The sequence below is a fragment of the Festucalex cinctus genome, chromosome 9 (genome assembly GCF_051991245.1).
Source record: "Festucalex cinctus isolate MCC-2025b chromosome 9, RoL_Fcin_1.0, whole genome shotgun sequence".
NCBI classification, from domain to species: Eukaryota; Metazoa; Chordata; class Actinopteri; order Syngnathiformes; family Syngnathidae; genus Festucalex; species Festucalex cinctus.
This window is the reverse complement of record NC_135419.1, coordinates 27,040,383-27,060,930: the sequence shown is the minus strand read 5'-3', so window position 1 is coordinate 27,060,930 and position 20,548 is coordinate 27,040,383. Positions and strand designations below refer to the sequence as shown.

General features: G+C 43.4%; 1 protein-coding gene across 8 annotated transcripts in view; it reads right to left on the bottom strand.

Moving 5' to 3' along the window:
- uvssa (UV-stimulated scaffold protein A) overlaps positions 1-20,548 on the bottom strand; it is a 320,621-nt gene that overhangs the window by 32,454 nt on the left and 267,619 nt on the right. For 7 of the 8 annotated variants that reach the window (XM_077532508.1, XM_077532506.1, XM_077532505.1 and 4 more), the window contains 5 exons: positions 17,520-17,625; positions 12,144-12,345; positions 8,996-9,124; positions 8,729-8,912; positions 936-1,041 (listed from right to left, as the gene is read on the bottom strand). In XM_077532508.1, coding sequence (XP_077388634.1) covers positions 936-1,041; positions 8,729-8,912; positions 8,996-9,124; positions 12,144-12,345; positions 17,520-17,625 — 727 coding nt within the window. The remainder of the gene's footprint in view (positions 1-935; positions 1,042-8,728; positions 8,913-8,995; positions 9,125-12,143; positions 12,346-17,519; positions 17,626-20,548) is intronic. The other variant, XM_077532513.1, reaches the window with a different exon arrangement.

Sequence of the window (20,548 nt, the reverse complement as noted above, 5' to 3'; positions counted from 1 at the left end):
TAGTTTATTTAGTTTGTAAGGCACTCACATTAATAAACAAAGCAAATTAAATTAGCGCAGTTAAGCTAGCGACATTTAGAACATCACTTCTGATAGGTGCTCTTATTGTGAAACTAAATGGTGACACTTCCGGTTTCAGGCTTAGCGGCGCAACATCAATTTACGAGTGCTATGTGGTAACGTGCGGATGAGGAAACACCGCCCAAACATTCGTAACAAACATATTAGAAGGAACAAGCTATAGCTGATTCTGGCAAGAAGGTTACAGACAAGAAATAAGGACAACAGGACCAACCAGTCATTGACGCACACGCGAGCGCCAGACTTCCTGCTGCTATCGCTGGTGGCGAAGACTGATTCTGTTCAAGCGGCCACACGCATGAACGCGAGGGTAAGTTGTGTCACGTGAACTCGCTTTCCAATGAACAGACTACAAATTATGCAAATTAGGATTTGTCTCAGTTACGCAGTTAAAGTTGAACATATCAGACTTAAGGAATAGACAGCTTTGTAGCCTTTTCTACACTCGGCGAGTGAGTCGCGTTCAGGTACGCTCGGCTATTTTCAGTTCGAGAGCCGATTTTTTGGACGAGTTCTGAGACATAAAATTCTCGAATTTTCTAGTCGAAAACCGATTTGGTCGAGAACACACACATTATATATATATATATATATATATATATATATATATATATGTATACAGTAAAACCTCTGCTGACGAACGCTTAAGCTCATGAACTTTTCGCCTCAAGATACTATTTATAGTTGCGGGGGTTGGTGAGTGTGTGTGTGTGTGTGGGGGGGGGGGGGGGGGGGGGTTCACTGTCTGAACAATAATTAGGAGGGATGGATCAGTGACTAATAATACACTAATTTCTATAAAGATTCTTTTCCATGTGCAACATACAACTTCCTCTATCTTCACTTGTACTTACCGTTTTTCCTGGTCTTCCTTCTATCCTGCGCTTCTCTTTGACGATCCTCCTCGTTGCAGGGCAGACCCTCCTGATTTCGCGGGACAATACGGCCATGGAAAGGGCACTAAAAAACACAATATCAGAAGCAAAATTGAGGACTGAAAGACATATCAGTATGAGCTCTAACTTTTGGCTACTTAACCTATCTTGAAAATAATATAATTTAACATTTTAAATGTAATAAATCGTCACCATAATCATAAAAGAAATAAAAAATGTATTCATTATTTGTTTTAGCTCTCACTTCACATTAACTGCTATAACACAGACAAGAAACTGAACCTGCGTAATTTTATCAGATTTTTATTGTAATCATAGTCCGTCTGCAACAAATCTCAGAAATAAACTTAAATGTACTCAGTCGTCCCACATCCTTCACACGTGCGTGAGAAGAGAGAGAGCCGTCAACCAATCACCACCTTGTGATTAGTTGGATCAGCTCTTGTGGAAGGATGTCAGACACATGACTTGGCAGACTCCCATCTGTTCAATTTTTCAACACATCAAAGTGCTGAAAAGTTGACAAGTCACCAAAGAACACAAGCGTCCGGCCTCAAGGGAAATAGAGATTTTTTGGATCGGTGGAAACAACATTGTTCTTTTGGAGTTTAGGGTTGACCTAGAAGGAATCATATAGCAAATCTTTTTCTGAATCATTGCCATGTAATGTGCTTTTTTTCTATTAGAAACGTGGGGAAAAAATATTTTGAAATGTATTTTATTTTTATTTTATTTATATTATTCGGTGAATGCTTTTTTGTCCTGTTTCAACTCCCACATACTACATCCGATTTACACTGCACTAATTTCATCTTGCTCGTTATAACTTCTGTATTTGCTGCTTCTGTATTTGGTATTTTGTAACTGATTGTTTTTATTTTTATATAGTCAGGAACCTAGTTGCTGCCAGTGGGCTCGATTACGCCACACTAAACGACACCCTATACTCACTAACTCCTTAAGATTTATTTCCAGCGGGCACTAAGCATCAACACTTGGTGTTACTGCATGCTAGTTAGTCAATTTTCTTGACGCTGTCTCCCGTGGCCGGGCCGGGGTGGCTCTGCCCCCCCGTTGTTTGCTCGGTGGCGGTTGCGTCTTGGCCGCTCCCTGTGCCCCCTGTGGGGTGCTGTGTTGGGGTGCTTTCCCTGGTGTCCGGGGCGGTGCCGTCCCTGGCGCGGCCCGCTGTTCCGTCCCCGGCGGCGCGGTTCGGGGCGGGTGGGCCTCCGGTATGCCCCGTGGTTTCCTCTCCCCTCCCTCTTCCTCCCCCCTGTCGCCTCTCCCTCCTCGCCTCCCCCTGCCCGTCCTCCTCTGCCTCCCGGTCCCTTTTCCCTTGTCGCCCTCCCTCCCCTTCCCCCCTGCCCTGCAGCCGCCCTCTCACCTTCTTGTCGTCTCCTCCCTGCTTCCCCCTCCCCCCTTCCCTGTCCGCCCCCCTCCCCCTCCCCTGGGAGTGAGGCTCCCTCCCGGGTGTCGGGCTCCGGGGGCTGGGCGGGGGTTTGCGGCCTGCCCCACTCCGGTAGAACTCCTGGCACCCCGGGCGGGCTCCGGTGGCCAATGGGCTGTCCGGTAGCCCTGCTGCGCTGGCCCTGTCCACCCGCCGGTTGCTCCTCTTACTCACTTCACTAGTTTTGCACTATGCACTTTGTAAATATACACATAGGGCACACAACACATTTCTTGGTGGTGTGGGGAAGGGTGGAAACACCGTCTTCACCCTTCAACTCCCCTCCAATTTTAATGCACTTCACATCCAGGGGGAGGGGTGAGTTGAGGTGGGGAGCCATCAGGGGGGACAGACTGCAGTGCCTGGCAGCGCTGTGGTCCCCCCATCTGTTTCCCTGCCCCACCACTTTGTCCCTCTATTTCCTTTTTTAATGCACCACACACATACACATTCATTTTTTTTGGGATGTGGGTGGTTCGGAGTAGGGGAAATTTTTTCCCTCTGCTCCATCTCACCTGCTCCCAATTTTAATGCACCACACACACACACACTTGTGTATACACTGGGTGGGGCCACATTCACGGTGTAAGGGTAGAGCTCGCCAGTCGGCGAGCTGGCGGACTCAGTAACAGGGTTAGGTGTCACTAGCACACTGGCGCGACGACCGGGGCCTCTTCCCACCGGGCTCGGTGTTCTGGTGTACCGCCCCTCCCCCGGTGCTTCATCCTCTGCTTCACCCCTCCCGCCGCTTTGCCGTCCTTCCACATGGCTGGAGGTGGGCTGGGCACGCCGGGCCTCCTTCTGCGGCGTTGGGCTCGGGGGTTCGGCCCGGGGCGGGGGCGGCGGTGTTCCAGGCGTCTGGGTTGGTTCGCCGACCGGTGTCCGCCCGGGTGGCGAGGGGTGGCCTTGGTGCTGCCGCGGCTCGGGGGATTCCGGGGGGGAGGTGCTCGCTTTGCTGGGCCGCGGTTGACGGCTCCTTTCTTTGGTGGCGGTCCTTATGCATGGCATATTCATCACACCAGCATCTACTGAAATTCAAAACAGAATTCGCCTCTCCCTCCCACTGCTCGTTGAATGAGTGGATGCTGGTGTCTGTGGATCTCACTTTGCTTTATCTATCCTTCCCTCCTTCCTCTCGTTAGTGTTTCCTCTGGTCACTTGAGATCTCCTTAATTTGTTGGAATTTAGAGGTTTCTGGGGTTGGCGTAAGACTCTGGTTTTGTAACCACGCAGGAGTTGTTTGGTTGGTGCTGGATTTCACTTTGATGGACTGGATGTACTGGTTTCTGTGGATCTCACTCTGCCTCATCGATCCTTCCCTCCTTCCTCTCTTTAGTTTTTCCTCTGGGCGCTTGAGATCTCTTTAATTTGTTGGAATTTAGAGGCTTCTGGGGTTGGCGTAAGACTTTGATTTTGTAACCATGGGAAAGGCACGAAGTGTTTGGTTGGTGCTGGATTTCACTTTATCTTTCTTTTCTTTTTATCTTTGCTGACCTTTTCTCTGGTCTCCTGACCGTTTGAACCTCACGACTCTGGCAAGACTCTGAAGTATCTGGTTAAGGTGAAGGGTAATGGGATTTTTATGAGGTTTTAGGTGAATTAATGAGTATAAATGTACACGTATTTGCACGCACTCGTACGCACACGCGCGCACACATGCACAAATACACGCAAAAAAAAAAGAGAGCAGTAGGTGCGTTTCCATTACCCTCAGTTTTGCGCAAAAGGCATGTTTCGCAAAAGTAAGCTGGTAGTGGAAACACCGGATTTGCGAAAAAAATCAAAATTTCGCAAAAAGGTTTTTGCGCTCTCATGAGGTGGTTTTTGAAAAAGAAGTATTTCGCAAAAGTGTAATGGAAACACTTTTTGCGCATTCGTAGTCATGTGACACCCGCCCGGTTACGGAGGAAAGGAATGTAACGTGTTGTTTATGTGTATTTTTTTTAAATTGCAATTACTATTTGTTTTGAGAATTATTCATTTCTGGTTTGTATTTTAGTTTTATATGCTGAAGTAATTTGTATCGGCTACTGCACGTCATGAGCACAAAAGAGAGAGAGGTGTAATCGAGCGAGCCTCCTTGGAAAAGTTGAAGGAGAGGAGAGCTTGAAATCCTGTCCTGCCATGTCTGGTTAATTTAGCAGAAAACATCAGAAACTTTTAACAATTTGTAACCCCCCTTTTACCCAGCTTCTACATGGGAACAACAACATTTTAGGATTACAGGAAGTAGGAAGTACGGGGCCACTCACTGTCGTGTCAGAACTGCTTGCCGACTGCTGAGGGACATACACTACAACACCAATACCAAATGCCAGAAACCGCCCGATGAGGAGTGTGTTTTTTTTTTAAGTAATAAAACTACACCGGGCGTCCGTCTACCGTAAACATCATGAGCACCTCCTACAGAACAGCGAGGTCTCGCGAGACGGGACATTCCGAGAATTGCGCCTCAGAAGCGAAACTCTCTTCAATGGAAACACCGACAATTCGAAATTGTACTTTATCGAACTAGTACAATATCGCTTTTATTTTTACGAAAAAGGGTCATGGAAACGCACCTAATGATGATAAGATGTTGAATCGGTAAGACTACCGAATGAACAATTCTGAGCTCTCAAAAAAAATAAATAAATTCAACTTGCTCAAAAAATTCACTCCTCCGGGTCACAATTTTTCTCATTCCACATTTTGCACAATTAAACATTTAATATCAAGAATCTTCCACACCTTTTCAATGAGACAGACGTTCAACTTTCAGTCAAGCATAACCACTCCCAAATATATATATATATATATATATATATATATATATATATATATATATATGTATATATATATATATATATATATATATATATATATATGTATATATATATATATATATATATGTATATATATATATATATATATATATATATATATATATATATATATATATATATATATATATATATATATATATATATATATATACATATGTATATATTAGGGCTGTCACAAGAACCGATACTGCGGTGCCAAGTCGATGCCAAGATTCTGAAAATGTGACGGTACTGCCTTTTCTACAATACCCGAAGTACCGTTTGGTATCGAGGCGGCATATCTGGCCGCGTCTTTTGTGTTATTTTGGAGGTATTTATTTATGTTATTATTATTATTTTTTTAATCCCACATGCACTCATTCACACAAGCTTACATCATGTAAACTGGGTGGATATGGGCGCTTATCTGGCAACCCACGTTACATCTAATGACATCACGTGACTACCCTCCCGCTGCTACAATAACAAGGAAGTAGAGTAACATGCGTGCAACATGACAGTAGCCCGCACATCTGCGTCGTCTTCAACTGCAGCGGCCCCTCAATTAGTTGAGGAGAAAAAACACCAAAGTCGCGTATAGAAGTACTTTGGATTTGAGGTTGATGCGCAGGGATTGAGATGCCAAAACCGTTTCCAGACGAAAGGGGAACACATCCAACTTAGCGAAACACGGACATCCAGACTTGTACAAAGAATTCAAGGCAAGTGCATTTGAATTCCCGTCTTATCATTGTTGTCCATATCTAAACTAATAACGTTAGTATGATGTCCCCACACTCAATGAGCTGCTTTGCGAAGTAACGTTAGCGTTAGCGTTATGTTCAGCCTCGTCTGTCCCGCATTATAAAGTTAGGTAAAGTTGCCAGGCAGCTAATTTACTGAATCACCTAAAGTACCATTAAACAACCCTCAAATAATATATCAAACGTTATTCATTATTTTGTTTGTTTGTGTGTGTGAGGCTACATGCTGCAACTGGTTGGTAAATCAGCACAGTTACTAATATCATTCAATACTATTCCACATAGTGTAAATCCATTAATTTCAACATCCCATCTCATTCATTATGATTCCACACATTTTTGTTTTGTTGACATTTGAATGTTTTCATTCAGCATTTCAGCATTCAAACACCATTTATCCACAAATTGCATCAAAATGTTATTCATTATTAACAGAAATCCGACTATTATAAGGCTATATCACCAAGCCCTACTTCGTCTTGAGATGTTCTCTGAATGACTGACCAGTTGAAGGTTTGCCTGTGAAAATCCGTGTGTGCTTCGTCCAACAACACCCCATCCCCTAAAGCAGTGATTCTTAACCATTGGGCCGCGAGCGCCATCTCATGGGCCGCTAAGTAATTTCAGTTTTGTAACTCTGGGCCGCAACGGCCGTGGCAGCTTTGTACACAGGTAGCAGGGTATTTTTAAAACTGAATATTTTCCCCCTCCCCGTGGAGAAAAAACAATCTGTAATATTACCGGTAGTATTTTGCTAAATTCATTTATAATCCTCCGTATTCTGTTTAGTCACGCTGCATTCAGCATGTTGTGGGGAGTGGCACACAGAGTGCAACCGCTCCTACGGGTTACTGCATGCAATGGACAGGTCTGTTCCAAAAATAGAAACACTGCTGTGGTATCGTCGTTGAATGAGGTGCGCTTGACGCTCGCAAATATCTTGCATCTAATAATGCCAAAAATATGCAGGGAAGTAATGCAGCACTTCAGAATTTCATGTTTTCTTCTATTTCCGGGTTTCGTTATGTGTTCGACCCCTCATCATTTCTGTCCAATGGGAGCACAGATCGTCACGCGGGTCGACGTGATTACGCAATATACTCCACTTGCATAAAGCACAGTGTGAATATGAATCTCACTAAACGAAAAAATAAAAAAAATTAGCTTTTGGTCTGGACCAAACACGCTGACTTAAGGACTTTTTTGGTCTGAATACACCCATAAACGAATGGACGCTGCAATTAATTCTGTTCTCGCAGATCAACGTGGAGCAGTAATGTAAAGAAATCTCTTGCGTGAATAACAATTATTAATTTGGTTACACTGTCTTGTTTGTTTAAATAAATAAATATCCACATAAACGCACACAAAAACGGAGACGTTGATTCCGACTTGTTGGACATCTTATTGGGTGTCAGTGTTTACACGAGAATGAATGTCATTGATGACCACATTTGTGTCATGTTATTTGACAATGATTTTATAAACCTTAACTAGATTTAATTTCGTTATTAAATACAAAAAATAATATGTCAACATAAATCATAATTTCTGAGTGGGCCCCGGGCCCCTTTTTACAGGAAAAGTTAGGCCCCAAAGTAAAAAAGGTTTCAGAACCCCTGCCCTAAAGTAGACCAGGGCCCGGTTGTTCAAAACTCGGTTATATCTTTAACCACTGGTTAAGTAGATTTAACTGACTGTTAACTTTAACCACACTCTTAATCTTGTTGTTCAAAACTCTGTTAACTTTAACCGGCTGTTAACTTGCTGTTAAAGTTAATAATGCCAAGTGTCATGCTGAGTCAAAAGAGAAATGTTTCTTGTTTGCTTTCACGTAAGTGATCAAACAATCAAAACTGTAAATAGCGGCTAATTATTTAATTTAAATTAATTTTAATTAAATATAATAATAATACAGTAATATTTTTTTAATTAATTTTAATGTAAAACAGTAATTACAAACATTAGTAATCATTAAAAATAGATTCAAAATACACACACAATACATGTAAATACAAAAACACAACAAATAATTCAAAACTATTCAATCAAAATATTACACAAAAACTACAAATCAGTCAGACAAAAAAAAAATTTGAGAAACAAAATGACACAAAAACATGCAACATATACTACAAAAATATTGGCAAAAATACAAAAACATTACATAAAATATTCATGGAAAATACATACAGTAGAAGAAATATAAATTATAATGAATTTAAATAAGTAATAAAAATAAATTATTTCACAAAAACTCCTAAATTGCTTCAACCATTCATTGATTAACGTTTACTTCCTGCTTTTTTTTTTCCAACGAGTGCCAGGGGTCGTTTGGATAGTATCCATTCCACTTTTTTCGTTGACTCGGAAGTAAACAAAAAGAGGAATTGTGGGATATATCGGTGCTAACAAGTGACGTACACGCCACAGTTAACTTTGACGGTGCTGTTAACAAACAGCGTGACTAACCATGTTTTGAACAACGCATATTTAACGGCTGCTTAGTTAACGGCGGGTTAAGAATTTAACCGGGGGTTAGGGGTTAAACAGTGGTTAAAATAACCGAGAATTGAACAACTGGGCCCTGGAGGAGTTGTCAGAAACCAGGGAGGCCTGGGCCACCGTGCTGAGACTGTACCTCTACAACCCAAAGATCATGGATGAAGTGCAGGAATGCTATTAATCACAATGGTTTACAGTATATGCATTCATTAACACTTTATTCCATTCCCTTACCTTCAATCGGTCCTGTCTCTTACACATCTTGCCATTGCCTAATGGTGCATTACAATAATGTCTGACAGGAGTGAATTGCCCAGGAAAAGAGATGTATCTGCATCTGCTCTCAGCCTTAAGTTCCTTGTTTTCCACCTCTTCTTCCACGTCAGCTGGAACCCAGAATTGATGCTGAGAGGCCAATCTGAGAAGCAAGAAGATCTATGTAGATACGAATGCTATAGTTTCAACATCTTTGGCCAGTTTTACATGTTCCAGGTATGTTACTTAGTGATCTTGCCGGAGTTAGGCTGCTCCTGGCCCCAGTAATACAAATCCAAACCAAATGGAACCACCGGAGCTTTCGAAGTTGTTTGGTCTTTGTTGGACTGAGTTGAACTGGGTTCAGGTGAGCTACTGCAAGGAAAAAAAAAAAAAAAAAAAACTATGGTAATTTTAATCCGTGAAACTCACTGCAAGATGCATTTTTGTATTGCCACATGACCATAAAGAACCAAATAACAACCATTGGATAGCATGAAAGGAAAATATATCCAAGTGAAAGGTAAAACGTGTTGAACCCTTGAGCACTTTTTCGTGTTTAGTGTCAATTACATTAGCATCTCTGTTGCAAACAGCTCCACTTAAAACCTTCTACGCTGATCTCAAAGCCAAACTTTAAGACACTGAACTTCAGCCACCCAAAGAACCAGATAAATGAGATGGAGATGTCTAAAATGGAAGGGCTTTATAGGGTTTATACTTTTCTGCACAACCGATTTCTGTTTCATATATAGCACTTATTATACAGCACTTTATAAATAAAGTTGAGTTGAGTTGGTAAAATACGGCACAATGTGGTTAGGAAATAGGGAATAAAAGTTATTACTATTTTATTTTTTTTGCAAAAACACATGTTCCAAGTAATTCTCTAAATCCATCCATCCATCCATCTTCTAAGACTTATCCGAGGTCTGGTCGTGGGGGGAGCAGCTTTAGGAGGGAAACCCAGACTTGCCTCTCCCCAGCCACTTCAACCAGCTCCACCGGCAGGATCCCTAGGCGTTCCCAGGCAAGCCGAGAGACATAGTCTCTCCAGCGTGTCCTGAGTCATCCCCGGGGCCTCCCGCCATTGGGAGATGCCCGGAACACCTCTCCAGGGAGGCATCCAGGAGGTACCAAACCAGATGCCAGAGTCACCTAAGCTGGCTCCTCTCAACGCGGAGGAGCAGCGGCTCGACTCTTGAGTCCTATCCCGGATGACCGAACTTCTCACCCTATCTCTAAAGGAGAGCCCGGACACCCTGTGGAGGAAACTCATTTCAGCCGCTTATATACGGGATCTTGTTCTTTCGGTCACGACCCACAGCTCGTGACCATAGGTGAGGGTTGGAACGTAGCTCGACCGGTAAATCGAGAGCTTCGCCTTTTGGCTCAGCTCTTTCTTCACCACAACGGATCGATACAGAATCCGCATCACTGCAGACGCTGCACTGATCCGTGTGTCGATCTCCACCCTGCCTTCACTCGTCAACAAGACCCCAAGATACTTGAACTCCTCCACTTGGGGCAGGATCTCATCCCCGACCCAAGAGAGTCCAACCCCTCTCGAGAGGACTGCTACCAGAGCCCAAGCCGTGTGTGGAGGCGAGTCCGACTATGTCTAGTCGGAACTTCTCGGCCTCACACACCAGCTTGGGCTCCTTCTCTGCCAGAGAGGTGACGTTCCATGTCCCAAGAGCCAGCTTCTATAGCTGGGGATGTTAGGTTCTGGGGTTGGATCCAAAAAAACGGAGACACAAATAAGATTTTAACTCTTTATTCACATAACATCGAGATGCGTGGAACTAACATGACTAGACCAGAAACAATGAGAATGCATCGAGGAACAAAGGAGCAGGTGGCCCGCTGGACAGATGAATAATATTAATGTAATAATATTGTCAGGTTAGTCTGCTGCATTTTGTGTTATGAATTTGATGTTTGTTTGTTTGTTTATTTATCTATTTATTTAGTTATTCATTCATGTACCTACTTATTTAATTTATTTATGTAAATTTTATTCACTTGTATACTTGCAATATTTGTTTTGTTATTGTTTTTACTTATCTTATTCTTTACTGCATGTCCGATTTCTGTTTCATGTACAGCACTTAGTATACAGCAATACTTGTTTTAAAGTGCTTTATAAATAAAGTTGAGTAACTGCACACGTTTCTCACCTCAATTCTTTCAACATTTCACGTCTTGAACACTCGTGAAATCAGACCAACAGTGGGGGAGAGTTCTGGAAATGTTCCTTCACAAACATTTCATTTTGGAACGAATACCGCTCATTCATGTATTTTTGCATTCGCGCACACCGGAGATAAGAAGGCGTGTCGCAAAAGAGAGCACCTAGGTACGTGTTTACTTCCGCTTCATCAGGCGGCCGGTTTTCACGCTAAATAGTTTTAGCTGATGGATACTACCTAGATACAGTTCAACAGCAGGTAAATACACTAACCAGCACTCAGTATTCTACTTCCTTGATCACCCACCATTCGGTCCCGGCTGGCCATGTTGTTACCAACAGGACTCTGTGTGTGACGTAGCCCATATCTGAAGCCGATTGGCTGCCGCCAGGCGAAGCGCGAAGAAATTCAGATTTTGCAACTTGGGAGGAAAAGGCCAAAGTGTGGATTTTCGCCTCGCAGCACCACCTCCCACCACTCAAACACGTCCTCCGCACCCACCTCACGCCCTTTTGTATCGTTCCGCGCTAAGTACATTGACTGCAATGCAAGCGTGCCACTGGAAAACCCTCCCTCATTGTTGGCACTAGTGTGCCGCGGCACACTGGTTGGGAAACACTGCACTAGGGAGAAGGAAAAAAAGTTAATTGAGGCAATTAACTTAAAAAACGCTGCAGTTCAGCTGCAACAAGTCTAAGGCAGGATTCAAACCATCGGATGCACTAAAATGTGATCCAAGCTGGGTTTGAACCCAGGTTCTCAGTGGTGGGAGGCAATTGCTCCAAGGACTGAGCTCAGTGAAGTCTTGTAGCTCATGGCTCAAAGGCGTATTTATATTGAAACATTTTGTACAAAGCTGATAGCTTTCGAAGCTGAATCCCCATTCAGCGTATCCCACACGCGTTTAATCATTTCAGTGAAATTATAATGCACTTCATGATATGACAGTCTGTTGGTATACATTTATACCCCTTAGCATAATTGCCATGGAAATATTTGCAATGTACAGTCGGAGGTGGGATTCGAACCCGCAACCTCCTGGTTATTGGACAACGCACTATCCCAACTGCGCCACTGAGCAGTATCAGAGACTTGGTAATGATGATCAGTTGTATATATTCCCATAATAATAGGTACAGAGAATGTATTATAGAAAATCATGATGATGATGATAATAATACCTAAAAGATCGCAATTTTCACCTGGATGAGACGGTCAGCGAAAGGTTCTTTTGGAGGATGTGGAATGTTGCAGCGGAGAAAGTTGGATCCTTCTCCTCTTTGAGCCTTTTCAGTCTCCTGTGGTAAGAGGATGGCGCTTCTGGTAGAATGGAAGACATTCCAGCAAAAATGCTTTTACTGGCATGCTGTGATGATGAAGGAGTGGATGAAGAGGGACTCGAACCTGGCAGTAAAAAAGGCAAAATATAAATAAATAACTGTTTTGCAATGCAGTTCATTAATTCGTCAAAATTGAATTTGGGTCAAATATTTTTGCTGTCCCCAAATCAGCCAAAAAACGCTCTGTTCCAAACAAATAGCCTGTTTTAGGGTTGTGTCACTTTTATGTAAATAGCTGCACCAGGCCACACCTAGGCCATACCCTCCTCTCTCGAAGGGGCTATGATTTTGGCTCCGCTACTACCGCTAGCCATGTGCTAACATTGTGAATGGAAACGACTGACCATAGCAGTGTGGTACAACCGTACCAATTTGAGCCAGGCAGATATGTATTTTAAACATTTCTGAACTATTTTAATATGTGAAAAAGTGGCATAAGGTTTTGCCGTTACAAAAAGTAGCATAACCTTACTACAGAGACTATGCCGGCAGCTCTCCCGCGAGCATTATTTTGCAATGAATGAATCCGATTTGCCGTGAATGCTTGTTGACATTTACAAGCAGTTATGAATAACACAAATGTCCACATTTATGCCACTGCGTGGTCACAAGCCGTCTCGTCGAGACCACTTAGCGGCCAGTTACCATTACAAACTAGGTGGCGAGTTGCCAACCACGGCAAAATAATCACCGCGGATTGTATCTTGGCAAAAACAATACACCACCGCTTCAGTATCAGTATCCAACCACCGTCTGCTTTATCATATCTGGCCTCTTGTAACCAAACAACCTCCACACGACAATGTAGCATCTCTAATGGAAAGGATAGGAAGGAAGACTAAACCAAAATAAAATGTTAAACTTACATCTTTCATGTTTGCAGTCATGTCCCATCATCAGGACCGATCCATTATGTTTAAAAAAAAAAATAGAAAAGAAAGATGACACGCCTCTACAGCATCGCGTGGACATCCGGGACAGTGCCTCTGGATTGGCAGACCGGGGTGGTGGTCACCCTTTTTAAGAAGGGGGACCGGAGGGTGTGTTCCAACTACAGAGGGATCACACTCCTCAATCTCCCTGGTAAGGTCTATTCAGGGGTGCTGGAGAGGAGGGTCAGTCGGGAAGTCGAATCTCGGATTCAGGAGGAGCAGTGTGGTTTTTGTCCTGGCTGTGGAACAGTGGACCAGCTCTAAACCCTCAGCAGGATCCTCGAGGGTGCGTGGGAGTTCGCTCAACCAGTCCACATGTGTTTTGTGGATTTGGAGAAAGCGTTCGACCGTGTCCCTCGGGGACTTGTGCTTTGGGAGCACGGTGTACCGGGCCCCCTGATACGGGCTATTCGGTCCCTGTACGACTGTTGCCAGAGTTTGGTCCGCATTGCCAGCAGTAAGTGGGATTCGTTTACGGTGAGGGTTGGACTGCGCCAAGGTTGCCCTTTGTCACCGATTCTGTTCATAACTTTTATGGGCAGAATTTCTAGGCGTAGCCGAGGCGTTGAGGGGGTCCGGTTTGGTGGCCTCAGCATTGCATCTCTGCTCTTTGCAGATGAGGTGGTACTGTTGGCTTCATCAAGCCGGGATCTCCAGCTCTCTCTGGAGAGCGGTTCGCAGCCGAGTGCGAAGCGGTTGGGATGAGGATCAGCACCTCCAAATCCGAGACCATGGTCCTCAGTCGGAAAAGGGTGGCGTGTCCTCTCCAGGTCGGGGATGAGATCCTGCCCCAAGTGGAGGAGTTCAAGTATCTTGGGGTCTTGTTCACGAGTGAGGGTAGGATGGCGCGAGAGATCGACAGGCGGATCGGTGCAGCGTCTGCAGTGATGCGGACTCTGTATCGGTCCGTCGTGGTGAAGAAAGAGCTGAGTCAAAAGGCGAAGCTCTCGATTTACCGGTCGATCTACGTTTCAACCCTCACTATGGTCATGAGCTGTGGGTCATGACCGAAAGAACAAGATCCCGGATACAAGCGGCCAAAATGAGTTTCCTCCGCAGGGTGTCCAGGCTCTCCCTTAGAGATAGGGTGAGAAACTCGGTCATCGGGGAGGGACTCAGAGTAGAGCTGCTGCTCCTCCGCGTTGAGAGGAGCCAGCTGAGGTGGCTCGGGCATCTGGTTCGGATGCCTCTTGGACGCCTCCCTGGGGAGGTGTTCCGGCCATTGTCCCACCGTCGGGAGGCCCAGAGGACGATCCAGGACACGCTGGAGAGACTATGTCTCTCGGCTGGCCTGGGATCCCGCCGGAGGAGCTGGTTGAAGTGGCTGGGGAGAGGGAAGTCTGCTGGCCCTGCTACCCGACCTCGGATAAGCGGAAGAAGATGGATGGATGGATAGATAGAAAAGAAAGAAAAAGAAAAAAAAAACATTTTAATGCGCTTGTGAGGAACGGGCAGTACGCAGTGGTAAACAGCATCACATGACGTCAAACACTATACATGCTGGGTGCCGCCTCCTTTGGATGTTGTTGCTACAGCAACCCGTCAGATGGTTCAGTATTATGGCTCAGTCTGAACAGGGCCAGATTGGATTTGGACACTTGCTAAAAACAGCCTAGACAGTCAGCCCTAAAAGTCCAATTTGAGGAGGCATCTGACTGATTGCCAGTGGAACAGTAACCTTCGTGGCCAAAACTCATTCTGTTATGTTGGAATAATTTATATTTATAAGTTATAGACAATGGGGTATACACCACGGAGGAGGCGGAACTTCCGACTTCCGGGTTTCACAACCCAGCTATGTTTCAGTTTCCTGTTTGAGACGTGTGGGCCGCATCCCAGTGCTTGCGCTTCCCGCCCTTGTCCCCCTCGGTTGCACGTACCTGTCGACGGGCACGAGTGTGTCCTGTATCTATCTCAGTTGTCCGAACCATTTTAGAGAACTGAGACGCCCTGCGCCGATGGGTGGGAGCGCGAGTGTTGAAACTCGGCCAGCAGTGGCCGGAAACAGCGCTGATGAGTGAAACCTGGAAGTCGGATGCGTGGCATCTACCCCATTGTAACTTTGTTGCTTCATTTGATTAAACATACATTGCTGTATGCACAGAATTTCGCGCATCATTGTGAATTTTCAACAGATTTGCTTTTCCCCTCTCAACTTCTTTTTCTAACAAAAATGCTTCCTGCTGAGTTGAAGGTTAAAGGCTTTTTTAAGTACCACTGATTTTTCTCTCACGTACACGCACGCACAAAAACATAACATTTGTAAAGTAATACATTGTCACTGTTTAGGAAAAAATGGAAGATATCGATAGCGCTCTAGCTTTTATATTTTAGTCTATATGCCATCCCCACTTCCTTCCCATTATGTCTGACTGATTATGTCCTTTTATCCCTGCTCGGTCAGGACACAACCTCCTTCATTTTCAAATTAACATGTTAATTACAGGCCCTGCTTAACCCTGAAAATCAATACCTTTTTCAACACTCTTGCACACACTTCTCACACACACATTTCCTTGCCACTGAGCTATATGTATCTTGACAACATCAGAAAAAAAAAGAAAAACTATTACCGGTAACAGCAAATTGAGCCTTTTTCTTTTTTAGCATCAAGACTGAATGAGTAGGTATACAAGGTATACAAAATAACATAACAGGCTGAATGAATGGATACATTTATATTCCACATCTGACAGAAAAACCTAAATGTTCAAACACATTGTTATGAGATTACTGTATATTCAAGAAGAACATTCTATTTGCGATCAATTCAATGATCTGGATGAATGAAAATATCCTATATAAAATTCCTATTGGATTTTGGCAAAATATTTTTTTACCCCTTGCTAATATGAGTAATGTAGACCAACAATAAATTACATTTTCATTTAAAATAGCCTGGAAACATTTATATATCTGAGTTTATTTACATTGAACGTGTAATTTGCTTTTGAATGATAGAAGTGCACAGACAGTTGTTTTAAATGTGATTATTTTCTTTACTTTATTTCTCCAGATAGTGTAAATCTGCACATGCAAATAAGGCTGCATTTTGAGTTGATTAAAAGTTCAAGTTCAACTGAAGACTGCATACTCTCTTACCGGAGCACCCCATAGTGGTTAAACAATCCTAAATAACCAGTTCAGAGGTTGAATCCTCAACAACCCCTTTGTCTAAATTGTGTAAGAACTCCTAACAAGGAGTTCGTAAGATAAGGGCCTTGCAGCAGCTGACTGTTGAGGGACTTTCCTCTGAATTCGGCTCCACAGTCAAACACAACACAAAGATTTCCCTTTTTTGGATGATGTGCTCCGTGTTGTGGAATATAACACACCTTTCCATCAGATTTTTCCACCTCTTATGCTGGAACAGGTTCAGCATACCCTTCTTTGATGACGTCACTGAGAAAGTTCTTGTAGTCCATGAAGAACTTGTCATTTCTCTCAAACGTCCTATTCAATCTAAGCATTCGCTGCAGCGGCAGCACATTGATTGTTTGGCAAGGACACGTCGTCTCTCCTAAAAGGTAGTCTCAAGATGTAGTGTCCATCTTGAAGTTTTACGGATTCCTTCATGAGTTCCATGAACCTTTCATCATCCTTTAACATCTCCTCTTTATCCTGTGATGCATCTTCATTAAAATCATGGTCGTATTGCTTCTTCAGCAAGTCCTCCAATCTTCCTATAGATATCCTGTTAACAATAGCAGTGAAGTGGCCATCTTCACACCAGTCATCACTGTTTGCTTTCAGAGGGCCATTAATAACCCACCCTCGTAGGGTCTAAATGGTATACGGACCAGTACCAAGGCTGTTGATTACATCCCAGGGTTCCAGTAGATTGGAGGAGTTGGTCCCAATCAACAACTCCCCTTCTACATGGATGCGAGGAACATTAATAGCCTTCAAATATGGCCACTTGGCCAATTCCAGGCATTCCTCTTTATGTGTAGACTTCTGGCAGGTTGTGGTATTGATTTTCAGCTAAACTGGAAATTTCCAAGCCCATCAACAAATAACTTTGTTGGTTGGTCCGAAAATAGCGGTGACAAAAGGGACGACGAAGCGTGGGAAAAATAAAACAGCACCTCTGGATACCGGAAAAACTCATACATTTTTTTTTTCGAGATATTAAAGGTTCATTTTCCGGATAAATGTGGTCGAATTTGATTCTTCTATTTGTAAATACAGAGTTTACAAGCACAGTGATGTGTCTGAAGGTGTAACCAGATTTGAAATGATCAGTAAGCCTACATGTAAAATAGATACCTGGATTCAGTGTGTGTAATTTGTGTGTTAAACTAACCATTTTCCACTTGTAGATGCCCAGCGATAAGTGACTCGTAGCCTTCTTTTTCTGGTACCTCAATGAAATCATTGCTGTCGTCATCATCCCCTTCAACTGATGAAGCCTTAATGTCAGAAGGAAAAGTATTTAGAACATAGAACAGAATTAGTACATAGAAAGCAACATACATTTTTTTTTTTTTTTATCAAGATATCAGACAGTGCGCTGGTGAGTCGCTACTCGTCTACGATCGTCACTCCTTTGAGCTTTACACACTCATCACACCTGGCAAAAAAATTCCACATGGAAAGGTTTAGTATGCAATTTTCAAAGAAATTCTGCTTCCAATGTGCTAGTACCCCGACGTCCCAGTACCCCAACGTGGCCCGGGCTGCGAAGGCCCTTTATAGCTGCTCGCAGCTCTAGTTATTATTATTTCAAGCACATTTTATTCTCCTCACTTTTATGTCAAACTACTCCCACATAATACAACTACTCCCACATAATACTTACGATTTACACCGTTCAAATTTCAACTTGGTTCAAAAATTCAAGCCATCTTGGGAATATATCGTCTGATTTCACAGTACTTACAGTGTTCGTATATGCATTTGGAGTAAGTTGTGACAGGAAAGTTAACTTATTACCCACCCAGTGCCTTTGGTGAAGCACTGAGCAGCGCAGGATTACGAGGATGTGTCCACGTAGCAAGTGTTACTTTTTTGGCAGGCTTCGAAGCACAAGCAATGAACAAAAACACCGATAGCTGTGGTGCGCTTTTAATAATGCTACATGGCTATTAGCAGTGCGACTGTCGCGGCTCACAAGTGAGAACGAGAATTGCATGTGCTTATAAAGACCCGCAAGGACACATGTGAACCAAAATGTTTAAACTACTTTTTAAAGCCACTTTACGGGCTCGGGGTGGCGGAGTGGTGCAGTCGGTCCAGCTGGCGTGGGTTCGCTTACCCGCCCCGGAGACCATGTGTGTGTGTGCGTGTTCTTGTGCATAATACATAGTGAGGACCAAAATACGTCTTTATCCAACAGGATGAGGACATTTTTGTGAAGTGGGGACATTTTGGGTATATTCAGACCAGAAAAGTCCTTTAGTCCGCTTGTTTGGTCCGGACCAAAAGCGGACTTTGTTTTTTTTTAGTTTGGTGCGGTTCGTATTCACACTGTGCTTTTTGCAAGTGGACTATATTGCGTAATCACGTCGACCCACGTGACGATCCGTGCGCCCATTGGACAAAAATGACGAGGGCGTACGCGTACGAAACCCGGAAATAGCGGAAAACGTGAAATTCCTGACGTGCTGCATGACTGAATTGCATATTTGTTGCGTTTTTAGATGTAAGATATATGCGAGTGTCAATGGCAGCTCATTCAACGGAAATTCCGCGACGCTGTTTCTAATTTTGGAACGCGTCGTCGATTGCGTGCAGTAAACGGAGGAGCAGTTGCGCTCCGCTTACCCCGCCCCCACCACAACATGCTGACAGCAGCGTGGCTAAACAGAATATGGATGATTATGAATGAATTTAGCACAATATTCACTACAGTGGAACCTCTACTTACGAACGTCTCTTCATACGAAATTTTCGAGTTACGAAACGCCTCAACGGGAAAATATTGCCTCTTGTTACGAACGAAATTTCTAGATACGAAAGGTAAAAATACATTACCGAACGCAACATACTTTCGGCTATGGCTATTTCCTACCATAGGTATCTATGAGCGTAAATACTAGATCGGTGTTTGTGCATCGTTCTGGCATCCCATTGGCTAAGAGGAACCTCTACCATAGGTACCTATGAGCGTAGACTAGATCGGTGTTTGTGCATGTTTCTGGCATCCCATTGGCTAAGAGGAACCTCTACCATAGGTATGAGCGTTTACTAGATCGGTGTCTATACAGCGTCCTCGTCATTCATCCCGCGGCCCATGAGGTTTCGATAGTTTTTCGTAAATGTATGAACTAACGGTCAACGAATTTGTGCAAAAATTCAAACAATTGGTGATTGATGAAGGCACAGTAAGTTTTTAATTGCGACGAGACGGGCCTTTTTTTTTTTTTTTTTTTTTTTTTGTTTAAAAGATGCCTCGCCATACCGGAAGTTTCCATGAAGTTTCAGAATTTGTTTAAAAGAATCGCCCAGAAAAAGTGTTCACCAGTCGGGCGTTTGCTCACTAAGATTATGTTTGCCCTGGACATTTCCGAAGGATTGTTTAAAAAAAAAAATCCCAAAAAAAATCCATGGATCAGTTCTTTACAAAACACCAGGCAAAAAACAAAACAAAAAAAAACCAACAACTTCTGAGAGAGGAGAACATGAACCAGAGGGCAAAAAACGATGAGGACAACAGTTAAAAAGGTAAATGACCATCATTTTTATTCTTTACTCTATTCTTTGATATTTACATTATGCACAACTCTCATTTATTGTGCAATAATCTAATTGCAACATGTATTTGTTACATGTTTTGATGCATTTTTATGCTTTATAAAACATTTATGTCTGAAATTTGGGAGGCTTGGAACGGATTAGGGCATTTACATGGAAAATGCGTCTCTACTTACAAAATTTTCTACTTAAGAACTTTCTTCCAGAACCAATTAATTTCGTAAGTAGAGGTACCACTGTACTGGGTAAAATTTCTCCCCCGCGATATTTGACTACGAAGGCTTGTTAAGACCAAAAAGCCGCATATGTCCAGCAGTTGGAGCGGATCAGCTGTGTTTTGTATTCAGACTACAAAGCAAACCGCGCCGAGTGCGTTTGGAAGTGGACAGAGACCACCTCAAAAGGTGGGTCTTGGTCCGCTTGTTTGGTCCGCACCAGGATTCGTTTGTGTTTGTTCAGAACTGCACAAAAGGTCCGCACCAGCGTGGGAAACGAACTCTGGTCCGTTTAAAGCGGACCAAACAGTGCAGGTCTGAATACACCCTTTGGCCGGTCCTCACTTTGCAAGACCTCTTTTTGAAGGTCAAGACTTGGTTTTAGAGTTTTGGTTTGAATTGGGTTATGGCAAGGCAAGGCAAG